The 17,676-nt window shown below is 41.3% G+C and overlaps 1 protein-coding gene across 9 annotated transcripts in view; it reads right to left on the reverse strand.

Annotated features, from left to right (window-relative positions):
* The window catches only part of MARF1 (meiosis regulator and mRNA stability factor 1), a 42,360-nt gene extending 25,981 nt beyond the window's left edge, over positions 1-16,379 (reverse strand). For 7 of the 9 annotated variants that reach the window (XR_009452562.1, XM_059693256.1, XM_059693254.1 and 4 more), the window contains exons 1-10: positions 16,250-16,379; positions 12,263-12,464; positions 9,683-10,375; positions 8,778-8,946; positions 7,445-7,671; positions 4,767-4,884; positions 3,996-4,168; positions 1,628-2,056; positions 1,268-1,425; positions 1,028-1,186 (exon numbers count right to left, since the gene is read on the reverse strand). Coding sequence is in view for 8 of the 9 variants with exons in the window: in XM_059693256.1 (XP_059549239.1) it covers positions 1,028-1,186; positions 1,268-1,425; positions 1,628-2,056; positions 3,996-4,168; positions 4,767-4,884; positions 7,445-7,671; positions 8,778-8,946; positions 9,683-10,375; positions 12,263-12,406 (2,270 nt within the window). In the remaining variant the exon portion in view is untranslated. The remainder of the gene's footprint in view (positions 1-1,027; positions 1,187-1,267; positions 1,426-1,627; positions 2,057-3,995; positions 4,169-4,766; positions 4,885-7,444; positions 7,672-8,777; positions 8,947-9,682; positions 10,376-12,262; positions 12,465-16,249) is intronic. The other 2 variants (XM_059693257.1, XM_059693255.1) reach the window with 2 other exon arrangements.
* Positions 16,380-17,676: the final 1,297 nt, after the last annotated feature.

Genomic DNA, 17,676 nt, shown 5'->3' on the forward strand with positions numbered 1-17,676 from the left:
GAATTATTTAATATGAAATATTCTTTCATTGGATAATTCAAAGCTAAAGGTAGAAATTATAGGCAGACCTAATGAATTAATTTTCCACTATGACCATTTATTCTTAGGAAATTAGCTTTAGCTTGTGATAACCAATGTAAGTCCTTAACCACCCCAGCTTTGAAAAAGCTAGATATTCTTACTCATATGTTGCATTTCTTCCCCATGTAAGAAAAAGAAGTTTTGTGTACATTTTAAAATGTAATTATAGCCCTAACCGGTTTGGCTCAGTGGATAGAGCGTCAGCCTGCGGACTCAAGGGTCCCAAGTTCGATTCCGGCCAAGGGCATGTACCTTGGTTGCGGGCACATCCCCAGTGGGGAGTGTGCAGGAGGCAGCTGATCGATGTTTCTCTCTCATAGATGTTTCTAACTCTATCCCTCTCCCTTCCTCTCTGTAAAATAATCAATAAAATATAAAATGTAATTTTACAGGTCCAACACTGCCTTCATAGTGAGTCTTCACCAACTCAGCAGAACACCTACAATGCTAGAAGGAGTTCATGGGATGCCACATGGCCTTATGGCTCCTTCCGTCTTCCAAGCTTCCAGAATTACTCAGTGCGAGTGTTTAGAAAGCTTAGATAAGGTAAGTGTTATACAGATCCTTACAGTGGTTTACAGAGGCCCTTACTTGTAATTATCCTATGAATAAGAATAACCAATGTATGTCTAGTTTGGGCCTTTTCCTCAACATGATGAGGCCATAAGGAAATGGCAAGGACATCCTCACGTGCCTCCCTGGCCAGGAACTCCAGGACAAGCTTCTTTCTCTGACTTGTGCTTACTGATGCCCACATGGAGAAGGGAAAGATGGTGAGAAGCACTGCCCCCAAATGTTAGCTAAAATTACCTGGGGCAAGGGGGCTGACAGAAGAGGGATGAGACTTTTCTTTTACTTTATGTGCTTCTGTGTTGCTTGAATTCTTTTAAACAAACATATCTTCTATTGCACATAACCACTCCTTGGATCAAGAAGCTGGACTTACCGAGAAGACCAAGATGGAGATGTGAGCAGAGAACTGATTTGCCTGGATGCAATCAACTTGCTAAAAGCAGACGGGTAACTCACTTGGAACAAAGTCTCCTCTTTGTTTTTTTTCTCTACAGGAGAACTGGTAACACTTCGGGCACTGAGGTTCTCTTTTCTAATGAAGGGAAAAATCAGAGGTTATTTGTTTTCCCTCACTTTGGAGAAGCAACTATGAGAAAAGAGTAATTCAACCTACTTCGGATTGGTTTTGTAAACGGATTCTGCCAACCCGGAGTTTTTTAGTGTGGGTGCTACGACACTCGAGTTTCTGTGAGGAGGTGCCACCAGCCTCAGGTTACCCTGCTGGGATTCACTGTTTCTAGTACCAGTTTTTGACTCCAGACGGCACAGCTCCTTAAAAGAGACAAGTGCAGAAGAATTAAAAATTTAAGTACCCAAGGTGTGTCAGACCCTGTACAGAAATCATGTCACTTTGAGTTATCATCAAAATGGAAATAAAAAAAGGACAGAACAAAAGCAAGCGGGCCTATAAAACACAGAGACAAAGAAACCAAACCTATCATAAACTTCAGAAAGCAAGAGGTACCATAATTACCTGTAAACTTTTCACATTTGTGTTTTTTGCAGCAGATCCAGAATTTGCCTGCGACCCTTTTCCAGGCATGGCTTTGGCACTGGAAGATTGCTCATTTGCATCTTTGATGAGGCACAATTTTGGAATCTTAAGTTTTTTTGGAGACTTCACTTTATCAGGAATTGCATTTGAACTATTTGTTTCACAGAGTTCTTTATTTTTGGGAGTAAATGACACGATGATCCTATTCCCAAAGACATCTTCATTTTCCATTCGCTTCTGAGCCCGTTCTGCACTATCTTGGTTTATGAAGCGGAGGATTGCACTGCAGCCTGTGATGCTCAGCACTTTCCCACCACAGTTGTCGGACAGGCGTCTGAGCCTATTGCTGACGCTCTTGCCATCTTTATTTGCTGGTAGGTTATAAACATAGAGCAGAGTGTGGCACTGCTGACACAGAGGAGAAGTGTTACAACAGGTTAACTCAAGGGCACACACTTAATTACAAAATAAGAACAAGAAATCATCTCCAACAAGCTTGAGACCTCGGAGGGGAGGTAAATAATGATTTAGATGGGAGAAGGTAAACTTATTTAGATTAAAAAACATAGAAAAAGAGAACTGTATCTGAAGCTATCACTCTAGTGAATGAGACTGATGATTCAATTTCTGAATAATGTTTTGTTTTGTTTTTTAACCATAAGGAATAAAGATCTCTATAGTGGGCAATCTTTCACCTAAAATACACCTGACTTCAAGGTCTTCCAAATTAGAAAAGTGAGTGCAAACAGAAGCAGAAGGGTGAAAAATGCAGCTATAGCCAAACGGCTAAAAACATAACGAATAACAACAAAAATTAATTAGGAGGGTGGTTCAAAGACTAAAGTTGGGTCAGACTCTGGTATCCCCAACTGGGTTATCCTTAGCATGTGTTTAACCTTGGCTTGTTCTGGGTGTCAGGGAATACAGGGAGACTAGCAGCTCAAGTGCATGGATCAGGGGCCCTGGGGTCGTCTCTGCTCTTCCATGATCAGGCTGTGTGACCTCCAATGAATTGCCTACTTTTTCTAAGTGCTGACTTTCTCCTCCCTAACATAAGGACATTGGATGAGATCATCGCTAAGGTACTTAGGTAACTCTCAAGTTATCTAATTACATTAAAACTGCACTTAATGTATGGGATTGCCTACTCTTCTGCTTCATCTCCACCAGCGATGGCGAACCTTTTGAGCTCGGCGTGTCAGCATTTTGAAAAACCCTAACTTAACTCTGGTGCCCTGTCACATATAGAAATTTTTTGATATTTGCAACCATAGTAAAACAAAGACTTATATTTTTGATATTTATTTTATATATTTAAATGCCATTTAACAAAGAAAAATCAACCAAAAAAATGAGTTCGCATGTCACCTCTGACACACGTGTCATAGGTTCCATCACTGATCTACACTATAGCTCCTCTCCATCGTTACTATTTCTTTAAGAGTTAGATAAATAATCTCCAAGCAACTTATTTTTTATTTTATTTTATTTTATTTTTAAATATATTTTATTGATTTTTTACAGAGAGGAAGGGAGAGAGATAGAGAGTTAGAAACATCGATGAGAGAGAAACATCGATCAGCTGCCTCCTGCACATCTGCTACTGGGGATATGCCCGCAACCCAGGTACATGCCCTTGACCGGAATCGAACCTGGGACCTTTCAGTCCGCAGGCCGACGCTCTATCCACTGAGCCAAACCGGTTTCGGCTCCAAGCAACTTATTAATGTTGTTCAGCATTGCAGTAAACATTCCTGTCCCGAATCAAGATTATCAGAAATGCTCATCTTACTGGAAAAAAAACTCACCTTCTCCTATCATGTGGCTTAACAGGCTATAGGTGTAGCAATAACCATTCCTACCTTCCTGTGCACTTGCATGACATGGAGTGCAACTACAGAAAACAGGCTCAGAGGCCTGCTGAGGACTTACATTTTAAATGCCTGAAAACTTTACAATTCCTCTATTTGACTCCAAACACACCAGCTGGTACAAACCATCACCATATTCTTTACCCAAAACACTTGAAAGCAAAAGGAATAATAACTCTTATTCCATTATTTCTATTCCTCTGACACAAAGCATTGTTAGCTATGGAGACACTGGCCAGTGGCTATTGGTAAGGTAAATCTAAGTCAATTTTAAAAATAAAAACAACATTCATACATATCAAGTCTCTGTATATTTGTAAGAGAAGAACTGAAGATTGCTAACCCTTATTTCAAAATCTGGCTAGACGTCCTATAACGAATAGTTTCCTCTAGGCTTGGAGACCCCTTGCTCAGGGCTTCTTCAACCTCCCTAATCTAGTGCTGGAATATAGCAAAGAGAAGGCAAACTCACTTACTGGCATTTTTAGTGGTGACCTGGGGGGCAAGTCGGAAATGAATTCTTCAAATCTAATCAATTCATTAGCATGATGCAGCAGTGCTTCTGAGGCCTGGTTTTTATGGATCAAAATTATGTGAAAACCATGTCTGTGTCTCAGGTCACTAAGTTCCAAGGCAAAATTGACATCAGCTGAAAGGTAAGATACAGCCCAATCCCATCCCCAAACATTAGAAACACTTGAGAAAGACAGACTCCCTCCTCCCTTTTTAATGTCTGCCATGAAGTAACTGCTTGAGCTAAAGCCGACCCCTCCCCCTCCCTTTTTAGAATAGGAACACATTTGATATCAGAGGAATTAGCATGGTAAGACAATTTTACCACATACTTATACTGAATCCCAAGATTACTTCTAGTCATAACAGGGAGCAAATATTAATATTTTGGGGAGTGTCAACTTTGGACATTACTCATCTTAGATTTTTAAGATTAGCAGCATTGGCCCAGGGTTAAAAACAATATCAGAGTTTTCTTTTCTTTTTTTAAAAAAAGAAAAAATTACATTTTCTTTAATAAACTTGGCCCCACAAGAATCCTTACTCAAGTTCCAAGGAGAAAATACAGAATTCCATGTAGACCATTTTTATTTCCCAGACAGTTCCCAGACATAAGCATAAATATGTCCAATGTACTTCAGCCTCTTTTGGACACATTTTACTTTAACATGTTCTGGCTCCTATAATCCCCACACAGCGCATTTAGCTACAATGAGCAGATGTTCCACACTTACTCGACACAAGAACCACGGTAGCTGGAGCAGTGTGCGTATTTGCAAACCTTCGGAGGCTCTGGCGGAGTTTGTCATCAGCGGCATTCTTCGCAGTAGCATTGATGTGGGCAACAGTTACCTGCATTAATTTATAATAAGGACAAATGAACAAAGGCTGAGGTGAGAAAATCACTACACATCTTAACAGACTGTCTTTGAGGAAATAAAATCTTTCATTATTATTATTATTGCAACTTGAAATGGGAAAAAATTGCAACCAGGTGTCAATAATTTCAAATTTGGTTCTCCATAAGAATTGCCTGCTTCCATTATTGCCCCCCTCTCCTCTCTAATCTGCTTTTGCACTCCATCCATGCCCCTATCAGAAATTAGGCAGAGAAAAGGAAGTGAAATTTGAAGTAGTTGCGTGAACTCTCACAAAGAGCTTTTACCAACAATTCGGGAATAGCAGAGATTTGATATATGATTAAAATAATATTTGGGGCTGGTGTCATTTGTCTATGCTATATACACTACGTCTTTCAGGATCTGGGGTCAGGTAGTGAACAGGAGAGCAATCTAGCCTTTAGGGAGCTAAACTGTGTTTATTCCTATTAAAATTATCAGGCTTGCTCACGCTGGTGTGGCTCAGTAACCTGCACACTGAAGGGTCAAAGGCTCAATTCCCAGTCATGGGCATGCATCTGGGTTGCAGGTTTGATTCCTCAGTCCTGGCTGAGATGCATGCGGGAGGCAACCGATCGATGTGTCTGTCACATAGATCTTTCTCTTTCTCATTCCCCTCCCTCTCTAGAAATCAATTGAAAAATATCCTTGGGTGAGGATTAACAAAAAAAAAATTATCAGGTCATAAATAACAGTCTTCAAAGCAAAGAAAGTTTTGAGAGGTGCCACAACTACATGCAAAACACAATAGATTAGTTTTTATAAAGAATATAAGTATATAATTTTAGACACCAATATGGCATATCAATGGAATTATTTGTCTAAGAGTCAAAAGAACTGGATTCTAGCTCAAATTTAAGAGAACAGACTTTGGGGTCAATCTGGATTTAAATCTTAGTTATCTACTTACTGGCCATGTGATCTTAAAAAAGTTGCTTAAGTCCAGCCGGTATGGCTCAGTGATTGAGCATCGACCCACAAACCAAGTGGTCACTGGTTTGACTCCCAGTCAGGGCACATATCCGGGATGTGGGCTCAATCCCCATTAGGGGCATACAGGAGGCAGCTGAATGATGTTTCTCTTTTATCGATGTTTCTATCTCTCTATCCTCCCTTCCTCTCTCTTGATTTTAAAATCAATTTTTAAAAAAAGTTGCTTAGCCCTAACCGGTTTGGCTCAGTGGATAGAGTGTCAGCCTACGGACTGAAAGGTCCCAGGTTCGATTCCGGTCAAGGGCATGTACCTTGGTTGTGGGCACGAGGCAGCTGATCAATGTTTCTCTCTCATCGATGTTTCTAACTCTCTATCCCTCTCCCTTCCTCTCTGTAAAAAAAATCAATAAAATATATTTAAAAAAAAAAAAAAGTTGCTTAAGCCCTGGTCAGATGGCTCAGTTGGCTGGAGCATCGTCCCCATACACCAAGGTCATGAGTTCAATCCCAGGTCGGACACATGAAAGAATCAATCAATTATTGCATAAATAAGTGGAACAACAAAGTGATGCCCTAACCGGTTTGGCTCAGTGGATAGATGGTCGGCCTGCAGACTGAGGGGTCCCGGGTTCAATTCCGGTCAAGGGCAAGTACCTTGGTTGCAGGCACATCCCCGGTAGGGGACGTGCAGGAGGCAGCTGATTGATGTTTCTCTCTCATCGATGTTTCTAACTCTCTATCCCTTTCCCTTCCTCTCTGTGAAAAATCAATAAAATATATTTAAAAAAATGTTTCTCTTTCTCTTTCTGCCCTCCCCCGCCCTCACCCGACTCTCTCTCTCAAATGAATTAAAAAAAATTTTTAAGTTGCTTAACCACTCTGGGGGTCTCAATTTCATTTGTAAATTTCAGATAATAAATCCTATGAGCCTTGTTCACAGAGCAATTATGAAAATCCAAGGAAACCATTATACAAGTATATCACTAGTCACATACGAGTAGCATTACTGAAAAATTAGACACGATTAGATGATTGCTAGTACAGCAGGCCCTCAAATAACATCATTTCGTTCAATGTCATTTTGTTATAACACTGGTGAATTGCTATAGGACAGCCTTCCTAATGCCACGACCCTTTAATACAGTTCCTCATGTTGTGGTGACCCCCAATTTCATTGTTACAAATTGAACATAATTAAAGCATAGTGATTAATCACAAAAACAATATGTAATTATATATGTGTTTTCCGATGGTCTTAGGTGACCCCTGTGAAAGGGTCGTTCGACCCCCAAAGGGGTCGCGACCCATAGGTTGAGAACCACTGCTATAGGAACTTAACTCTTGTTTATATCTATTAGCCTACGGGGCAAAACTGGTTTCATTATATGTCATTTCACTTGAAGTTGTAGAACCTATTGACAATGTTAAGTGAGGATTTACTGTACTTTAGAAATAATCTTTTGCTAATTTCCTTTATTTCCAAATGCACATTAAACAAATTTTGAATTGTAATTCTTTGAAAGAAAATCACATGTACCTATTATTCTACCATAATAGATTAAAACTGTTTTTTTTTTTACCTGGCAATTATTCAGCTCTTGAATAACTTCTTTGTTTTCTTTACTGATGTCACAAACACAGATGAATTCTGCTTCTCTATGGCCTTTAAAAAACTTCTCACGGATTCTATGTACAACAGCAGAGGCTGAGCGGCCAGAGGGAACTGAGCAGTTTTCAATATCCCAAAAAACTCCAATGGGGGGTAAGTTTTCCAGCAGCTGTCCGGCTAGTGCAACTTCTGGTGAGCCTTAAGAAATGTTAACACTTTCAATTATACATAATGAAAAAGAAATGGCAAATTAAAATAAAATAGCTATCTATCATTCTTAGTGGCAGAAAATCGAAATAATTGATGGATATTAATTTTAAGGATACCAACCTCACTGGTTGATCTAATAAAACAAAAACCCCCCAAGCTGTCATAGCAATTATTCCTATTTTTCAGAAGAGAACAAACTAAAAAAGGTTAATTTACTTTAAGCCCACAATAATCCATCGCAAAGCCTGAGCCATCCTCATGCTGACCACTTATGCATCTCTAAATACTAACACGTAGGTGAATGGATGCTGCAGCCCTGGGATCCGATTTCCATGCTCTGCCCCATTGGAAAGAACAATGAAGAGGTAACAAAAGTTTTTACTGTCGGATTTTAAATGATTTTTAGTGCAGCATTAACATCTGATTTAATATTTTTTAAATGTTTTTAAAAAATAAAATATCACATTAGTTACTTTTGGGGAAAATGCTCTTAGGTTTTCAAATGTCATTTTTCACCAGTCATTACCAAACCTTTCTAAAGACTTACAGCTTCTAGAGAGTATACAATAAATAAGTGTGATTATTAACCTAAGTTGACACCATGTCCGATCCAGTACTTATTTCTCCTAATGTATTCCCCATTTTTCTACATACAACTTCTGATTTCAATTAGCCCCAGCCCAATATAAAGGGCAAATGAGCCCAGCTGGCATGGCTCAGTGGTTGAGCATCCTTGACCTGTAAACCAGGAGGTCACAGTTCGATTCCTGGTTAGGGCACATGCCTGGGTTGCAGGCTCAATCCCACTGTGGGGCGTGCAGGAGGCAGCTGATCCATGATTCTCTCTCAACGTTGCTGTTTCTCTCTCTCCCCCTATCCCTTCCTCTTTGAAATCAATAACAATATATTTTTTAAAATATAAAGGGCAAATAACATACTGATCTATAAAAATATTTTTACCAAGAGATGGAAATGGAGACTCACATACACAGTAGCTTTAGAACCACAAGGACTCTTTTACAGGCAATGCACAGTTAGGATATGATATTGAAAACTACTTAAATATGCACATTTTATACCATACTGTCATTTACCAAATTTCGAAGCAGCTTTGTCTAGACTGGTCGCCAATAACAATGTGGTCTCCTTCCCTTTGGTTCCACAGCCATTACACAGAGGAACAGTAACAGGTGCAGTTTGAGTATTTGGAGGTGGTATATTTGGCCAGACTTTAGCAGCAGCAATTATACTATTTCTTGCCGGCTGTTTTAAAAATTTTTTTAAAAAAGGTTTCAGATATATCATTTCAGAATTATATACAACAACTGAAAACACATTCCAAGTGTTTCTCCTTTCCAGATGCTAAGCTAGCCTCTAATAAAATACCTTTTCAAATCATCTTTCCTAGACTATTAGTTATCAATTCATAAACTCACTCGAAGAAGTGACTTGAAATGATCAGGAGAGAGAGTCACATGATCAGACCTTTACATTCTGGGGCATGTGTCTGCTGCAATGGAGACCCCAGACACACTTTACATAAAGGGAGTTAAAGTGTTCACTTAAACACAAGTGGGATTGAGGCCAAGTTTCAAGTTCCTCAAATTACTACAAAAGGACAACATGCAATTACCTACATTACATGAATGGGTTCGTGTACAGGGTGTCATAAGAAATCACAATCGTGCTGTAGCCTTTAAAGACAAAATAGTACACGAGGCTTTGCTGAACTAGGTTTACATGTACAAAACAGATTTATCTCAAGAGGCCCTAACAGGGTAAACTATATAAATAATTACTCTCTACCTATCTGAATGGTCCCTCCCATTTTACCCATAGCTTTGGGACCAGCAGAAGTTATGCTCATGGGAAGAAAGCGACATCATGGAAGAATCTTCAACCCCATGCAAAATAAAGGCTTTTCAAGATATATCCACTTTAAAAATGTCATTCCTCAAACCTCAGCTGCCCCCAACATATCAAATAAAAAGATACAAACCTTGTTTAGACAGTCTTCGCAGTAAAGGGAGCCCTTTAAACACACCGGAGGGACCACATTTAGGTGCAAAGAGCTGGTGCACAAGTGAGGTGTTAGCTCCGACTGTGAAATGTGCTCTTCCAAATGCCCTGGAGCCCCACTGGTGAAATCAGAACAGGGGAAATAGCCAGCAGAGGTGCAGCCCTGGAGAGCCGGGAACTGATGTAGCTTGTGCACGTTACCATGGCATGACTGGAAATGGAGCTTTCCACAACAGGGCAGGTGTTGGCAGGAAGAGAGGTTACTTTCTGGACACGTGCTGGGAAAGTCACTTGCAATGCCGGCCATACTGTTCCTAGCTAAGGCATTCTGGAGTGAAGGTGAAGACTGAAAAGCAAGTCCTGACCCTACCTGGCATGTGATTGTCCTGGTGCTCTGTGAGTCTAACACTGTGCCCGTATGAATCAAGCTACCAGTACCTCCGCCACCGCCACCGCCACCGCCACCACCAAAATGCATTGGTGAAGTGGAGGGTTCATTAGTGCAATGAGCACAGCAGCTTACTTTGGGGACAGTTGGAAGCTGTATTTTAGTTTTCTGAAGAGAATGAGTATCTGGAAGTGGAACTGCTGGAAAAAGTTTAGAGCCAGTATGAAGGGGAGATGGTACATCCTTTAATTCCACAGCAACTTTCTTGTTCTCCATGTAATCTTTCTGAGAAAAAAAAAATCAGAACACCAGTTAATTTTATGAGGTCAGAGATTTTTGGTTACATCCTATTGCATTCAACAATGGAAACGATTCAATCCTGTTTATACCACTCAATCATGAACAAACAAAATGGAATACCAACTAAAACCAGTGGCATTCTTCAGAGAGGCCTGCAGGAGGTGAACATGGAAAGACAACCAAAGGTAAGACTGTGTTCTTCCGGAATTTTAAGAGACTAGGGGAGGGGTCTTTGGTAAGCCGGGTTAACCATCTATGTCCCAGTTACCTCCTTTTGATAACTTCCCCTTGTCTCACGGCATCTTCTGAAGACAAAATAGGTGGTATGAAAACAACACAGTCACAGCAGCATTCAATAAAGATGGCTTAAAAGCAAAGTGCTTTGCAGTAAAATCATAAGGGGTTTTAGTAAGGTTCTTCAGAGAAGATTCCAAACACTATGGATGAGCTCAGCCATCTCCCCAAGTGACCCATCTGTGGAAAAGTCTATAAACGTGTTGCTGATGACATTTAGCAAACCCTAGAATATCATGGCCTAAATCCCTAATGCCAACAATTATTCTGCGGTCAGTGAAAAAAATTAGGATAATTAGAAAACTGGGAAGAGATACAAGAGAAATAGTTTGTCACATTCCTCCAACATAGACACAGGAGGCCAGTAAATTTATAAAGGTTGTGGTGTGGCGTTAGTGTCAGAGGCCTTGGCTTGCATGTGATACTCAGCAGTTTTATGACCTTGAGTAAGTTACTTAAGCCCTCTACACTTCCATTTCCTCATCTTTCAACTGGGAACAACGGGATGTACTTCTGACAACTGTTAGAAGGATAAAATAAGATCATGCACATAAACCTCTCAGCAGAGTTCCTGGACCCCGAAAGGAGATCTAACTAATCAAGAGCCTTTATGGACTGACTGCAGGCTTTACCAAGATGAAGAAGATGCCCTCGTATAGTGATTGAGACATGCTCATCCCTGGGAGCATAGAAGGGTCCATCTGACTTCCATGATTTCACTCCTTTTGCTGTGATTCTATATTCATTCAGGAGAAATCTGGATTTTCAGTTAGATTTTTCTTAAAAGGGAGGTAACAGCAATGGGCTGACCATCCAACAAGCACTATATTCTGCCCTTTTGGTAATTACAGTTCAGGCTGGAAATGAATACGCTGCCATTCTGATTTATACAAATCTGGCTCTTATGGCAAGGTTATTGTGAGTTGGTACCCTTGAACACACTCAATTCTGAATGCCACTGACAAAAATCAAGTGTCTGGATCTGGCCCTAGCTAATTTGGCTCAGTGGATAGAGCATCAGCCTGCAGACTGAAGAGTCCCGGGTTTGATTCCGGTCGAGGGCACATGCCCAGGTTGCAGGCTCAATCCCCAGTAGGGGGCATGCAGCCAATCAAGGATTCTCTTCACCATTGATGCTTCTCTCTCTCTCTCTCTCTCTCTCTCTCTCTCTCTCTCTCTCTCTCTCTCGTCCTCTCTAAAATCAATTAAAAAATATATTTTTTTTAAAAAAATTTCAGAAGGCTACAGTAAAATAAAATCTACTTTATATTTTCTCCAATTGTATTCTAGAATGTGGATTTATCTTTGAAATCCATGACTTTAATGAGAAAAAAATCTTCCCAAAATGTTAACATTAAATATTTAAAGCATCTACTGTTATTTAAGAGTGGACATACAGGAGTTAAAAAATTATGCTCATTGAGTCAGGAATTATAATAATGTTCTACAAGAAGTAATATAAGTAAGATACCAGGAAAACGCAGCACAGACTCCAGGGAGAGCAACTGCCCCAGAACAAATGAGCTCCCATCTATTTGCATTAGGAATTGCTATGTCCTTAGTCTTGCACATAGTTACCGTTTGGGGACTAAGTGGTAACATCTGCTCAGGACGAGAAAAGCAATTAGAGAATTTCCAAAGCCATGGCTTAGCACCATTATCTTGTTGAAGCCATCCGAGTGTTCTACTACAGGAGTTCTCAGTTCCGTTTCCTTCCATCATATAGCCACACAAAGTTGTTCAACATTCTTTCACCTTTCTTTTCTCTCATTCTTCCACCCTGTTGAGAATGAGATTTCAATGTTATTTATATGCATAAGGACAAATTTTACTATTAAAATGTGAGACTGCAACTATATTAATGGTGCAATGGCTCCCAACAAGTAAGATCTTAAGGAGCAAAAGTAGAATGGCTTTCAAAGCATATTACAGGTTACTAACATTTGGTAAACTTGGTTGACTGTTTATGCTTAAATTCTGACTGCATCCACCTGTTTTTTTAAAAAATCAGCCTCTTCCATTTCTCATGTTCTATAATTCTTCCCATAAAAATGAACTCCAGATGAGCCCCATTTCTTTTCTATAGATAGCCATGCTTGAGAGAAGTAGCCAAATCTTGGACACCTGCATATCCCGAGTGAAACCTCTCCTCTTCACTTAGCTGGAGACAACCTCCTCTAGTCCTCTAGCCCTGAGTAGACGTTTTCTATAGTTTTTCTTAATTCTTCTCAACTGTCTTTCCCTAAAGGCTCTTCTTATGAGAGTCAAAAAGTTAACAGTAGAGAGCATGTAATTTTTAGTAAGAGAATAACTATATGTCGTCATTACCAGTTATGTAAGATTCTGAAATTGATTTAATAACAACTTATCCCACTGGTCTTTGATATCAGTATGGAAGGTCCATATTATGTGGCCTCTGTGGACTTTTGATTTTTTTTTCAATCTTCCCCAGAAGATATGGTGGGGTTTTTTTTAAAACTGATTTTGAGCGAAAGAGAGAGAGAGAGAACTATTGATATGAGAAACATCAATCAGTTGCCTCCTCTAAGTGCCCAGACCAGGGATCAAACCCGAAACCTAGGTATATACTGTGACTAGGAACTGAACCAACAACCTTCTGGTATACAGGACGACTCTTCAACCAATTGAGCCATCCGACCAAGACTTTGAATTTGATTCTGCTACATAACAAATCAAACCAATTTCTTAGTTTGTGCAACCTGGTATACCAACAAAAATCTAACAGAGAAATCTCAAGTCACAGACATGCTGTATCTACTCCAGTGCAATAACACAAACAGTACAATAAAAGCAGATCAAATCAATAATAGTCATTGGGTATGGAGGCAGCCAGCCAACGGTAAGGACAACTGAATCTCATTTCCAAGTCCCCGCCATTATACCCCAACAATCACCTACTCTTACCTACAGTGGCCACTTTAAGGTTATTAATTTATCTTTTAGAAATGTAACCTGGGAATATAGAAAAGAATTCCTTTTAGCTATCTCTCTGATATGATCCTCGTTTCAAGCAGTTTTAACATAAACATAGTAGGGTGAGAGGAGAGATGATGATACAAGTGCCATATTTAAGGTATAGGAGGGCTGATCACATAAAGCAGGGGTAGGCAAACTATGACCTGCCAGCCAAAACCAGCCCACTGCTTTTATTGGCCTTTGAACTAAGAATGTATTTTACATTTTTAAATTCTTAGAAAAAAAATCAAAATAGCCAAAACTGGTTTGGCTCAGTGGATAGAGTGTCGGCCTGCGGACTGAAAGGTCCCAGGTTCGATTCCGGTAAAGGGCATGTACCTGGGTTGCGGGCACATCCCCAGTAGGGGGTGTACAGGAGGCAGCTGATCGATGTTTCTAACTCTCTATCTCTCTCCCTTCCTCTCTGTAAAAAATCAATAAAATATGTTTTTTAAAAAAATCAAAATGTTTTATTACACAAAATTTTATGAAATTCAAATTTCAGTGTCTATAAACATTTTTATCGAGACATGGCCACACTCATTTAAGAACTGTCTATGGCTGATTTTTGCACTATAATTGCAGGATTAAGTATTTGCAACAGAGACTATATTGCCTACAAAGCCTAAAATATTTACTATTTGGCCCCTATGTTGAAGCTACAAAACTTCATTAAATTTTGGATTCTTCCTCGGTTCACAGTGTGGCTAATTTCTTCCCTGTATACCTCACAGCACTACTGGGGGGTGAAAAATATTAGATAAAGGAGCCTACCATTTGATTTCAACACTTCATCACCTGTGCCAAGCACAGGGCTGGCTACTTAGTATATACTAAATAAATATTTTTACTTTACCTAGCTGTTTATAATTAGGAGTTAATTTGGAGACAGAGATGAAGTTAACTACCACAATATTAGTACATTATGCTACTTGTTTTTCCTCTTAAATACAGGTTTAATACCTCCCACAATCTCCTCTAAATCATAAAGAATTTGTGATATTCAGGATATACACAACTTCAATGTGTTCTCACAAACCACTTCAAGGCCAATCCTGAAAGTGAGCTGACAGGTAGAGTACAATATAGTTTACTAAGCATTTTTATTTAACATTATTTCTTCATTCAGCAAATATGTACTTATTACCTACTCTGTAGCAGGCCTATGATTGGCACAGGGATACAATGATTAAGCCACATCTTACAGAGGAGAAAACAGAAGTTTAATGAAGTTTTGTAACTTGCGCAAGATCACACTATTAGAAAGGGAGTAAACCAGGCTTGTTCACCTCTTTCTACCACACCAAGGTGCCCTCTGTATTGCTCAACACAGCAACAGAAAGTACACACATATTAGCTTGTTAGTGGCCTGCACCTGGAAATTTTCCCAAATATTCCTGGGAATGCCACTAAGTAACTTAGGTAGCCAAAGCATAGTTTTCTTTGATTTGCGTTTAAGTCTCACTTCTGCCATTGCCTCTCAGAATATCTGAGCAATTCAAATAGTGTTTGAGAGCACAGGTTCTGAAGTCAGACTGTCTGCATATTAATCCCCAATTCTTTGGCTTCCTCTCTGTGTAGCTCACAATCTCTCCAAACCTCAGATCCCATCTGGAAAATGGGCCTGATAATAGTGGCACTCTCATAGGGCTATTGTTTGGATTAAATGAGACAATCAAGTAGAAAATTTAGCAGTGACCTTAACACCCAATCTAATCCTTAACCCCCCCCCCCCATATGCCCTCCCCAACCCCATTACTTTTTTCAATAGCTCTTCTATCTAAAATTGTCTTATTTGCTTGCTTTATTTTCTGTCTCTCCCACTTGAATATAAACTCCGTGACAGTAGGGATCATGTTTCCTTACTTATTTTTGTATCTCCTGAATCTAGCACATATCCGTAATAGCTGAGTGAATGAAGAGTTCGATAAACGCCTAGGAAGACCGTTAGGTTTCAATCCTTCTGTATGCAAAAACAGAATATTACCGCTCGGAGATGTTAGGAAGTTCAAAAGACATAAAGGTAACTGGAGAGCTCTTAGTAATACCAGAAAGGTGCTTGGGGAACTCTAAAAGGTGTATCAAGGTGTCGCGTTACAACCAAGTAGTGGGAGTGGCTCAAGCCCTAAGAAAACGCAACTACTACCCTTCAAACCAGAGGCTGCACCCTAGAGAGTGTTGAAAACGGAGGAGGATGCAAAACGCTCAGGAGGGTTGCAAAAGCACCCGCCCCATCTTCCTCTAGAGCAAACCCCTCTGGAAAGGTTGCTCTCCACACCAGGAGGGCACCATTGGGAGCAGGGAGACAGGTGCGGGCGGGGAGCCAACCCCCCCCCCCCCCCACACACACACAAAGGGCAGCAGCGGCGCAGCAATGGCTGTCGTGAACGGACACGAAAGGGAGGCAACCCGAACCTTTAGTGGGGGCCTGAGTGGTGGGTCCCAGTCCTTCCCCTCGACTAGCCAACCTCCCGCACCTCCGCCAGGAATAGGCAGGGGAAAGGGGGTACACAGTCTTTCCTCCAGCCTGGGGGCCCCAGAGAAGTGGGCCCATCAAGGACTGGTTCCCAACGCTGCCAGCACACTCACCTCTACAGCCAGCTCCACCTTCGCTCACATTCCGACCCCGCCGCCTTCCCCCCGCCCCGCCAGGCCCTTTGTTTTGATTCCCGACTCCGCAGCTCCCGCCGCCGCCGCCAAGCGCGCCCTTCACTTCCGCTTCCGCGCCGCACCGCCCCGGTCGTAAAACGACGCCCTTTTCTTCCCCTCGCCCCGCCCCTTCCTCCGCCCCTCCCCCACCGTCGTGTCCTCTCCGCGCAGGGCGTGCTGGGAATCTGGGGGGGGCGGGGCCTCGCGGCCCTGCAGCCTCGTCAGGCTCAGTCCCCTCCCGATAAACCCTTAAATAGGGACCTTCCCGGGGGGGCGGCCCCGGCTTTTTTTGGCGAAAACCCCCAATTTAAGGAGGCCTTCCCCCTGGTCTATCGTTGCAGAGTGGAAAGAAACTGAAGAGCGGGGAATTAGGGAGCTTGTGAAGTGGAACCGGGGGAAAAAAATCAGCCAACCGCAGGATTTGGTACAAGTCAGTTCCTTCGGTCTTTTGAGGAAAGGCGATTTAAATCGGATTTCGATGAAAAGCCTAAACGTTTTGGCTCTCTTCTCTTTTCTCTCTCTCTCTCTCTCTCCCCCCGCCCCCATCTTGTCACGTGAAGATTCTGCTTGGGGAAAAAATTTAAATAACGCATATTTTCCACAGCATGCTTAATCTAGTGCAACCTAGTGGCGAGTGAAAAAAAAAACACCCCACAAAAACTGCCGACCGAGCTAACCGCCGGTCCTTCTGGCCGCCGGTGTCGCGCTGTGCAGTAAACGTGCGTTCGGGGGACTAGCCTGGGTGTTGTCACCGGCAGCGGAGAGGTCCTCGTGACTAAGGAAAGGGTGGTTTTTAAAAGCCCTGGTCCGCAGCTCATTGTAAACGAACACAACTTTCCCAGCAAACAGGCTGGGCGAACAAAAAGGAGACCTCGTGGTTGCAAAAGGTTACGTGGATGGATAAGTCGTGTCTGGGTTTGTTTTCTCCCCCTTAGCCTCATCATCTACTTTTACCTGGGATTTAAAAAGAAAAGTGTGTTGTTTGTTTTTTTTTTAATTCAGTAAGCACAATTGTCCTTTGCAAAACTGCCAGCTGCTCACTATTTCATGTTGCAAATTAGAAAAACAAAGCGCATAGCTATAGCTAAATCTAGACAGAGTTTAGGATGTGCTAGCTGGAGACTATGGAAAGGTTGGAAACGTTTATTTCTAAAGTTTGCCAAGAAACATTGACTTTGCAGAAGAATCAATAACTAGAAATTGCCAAAAGAGACCTTACACACACACACACACACACACACATACATGCACACACACACACACGCACACGCACGCACGCACACGCACACCGTCCCCCAGAGTCTGAAGTGTGAGGCACTTTCACTAGGCAATTCCGATAGGTGGGGTGCATTTCAGGGGCAGCAATA

This window comes from Myotis daubentonii, chromosome 4, assembly GCF_963259705.1.
Source record: "Myotis daubentonii chromosome 4, mMyoDau2.1, whole genome shotgun sequence".
Classification (NCBI taxonomy): domain Eukaryota; kingdom Metazoa; phylum Chordata; class Mammalia; order Chiroptera; family Vespertilionidae; genus Myotis; species Myotis daubentonii.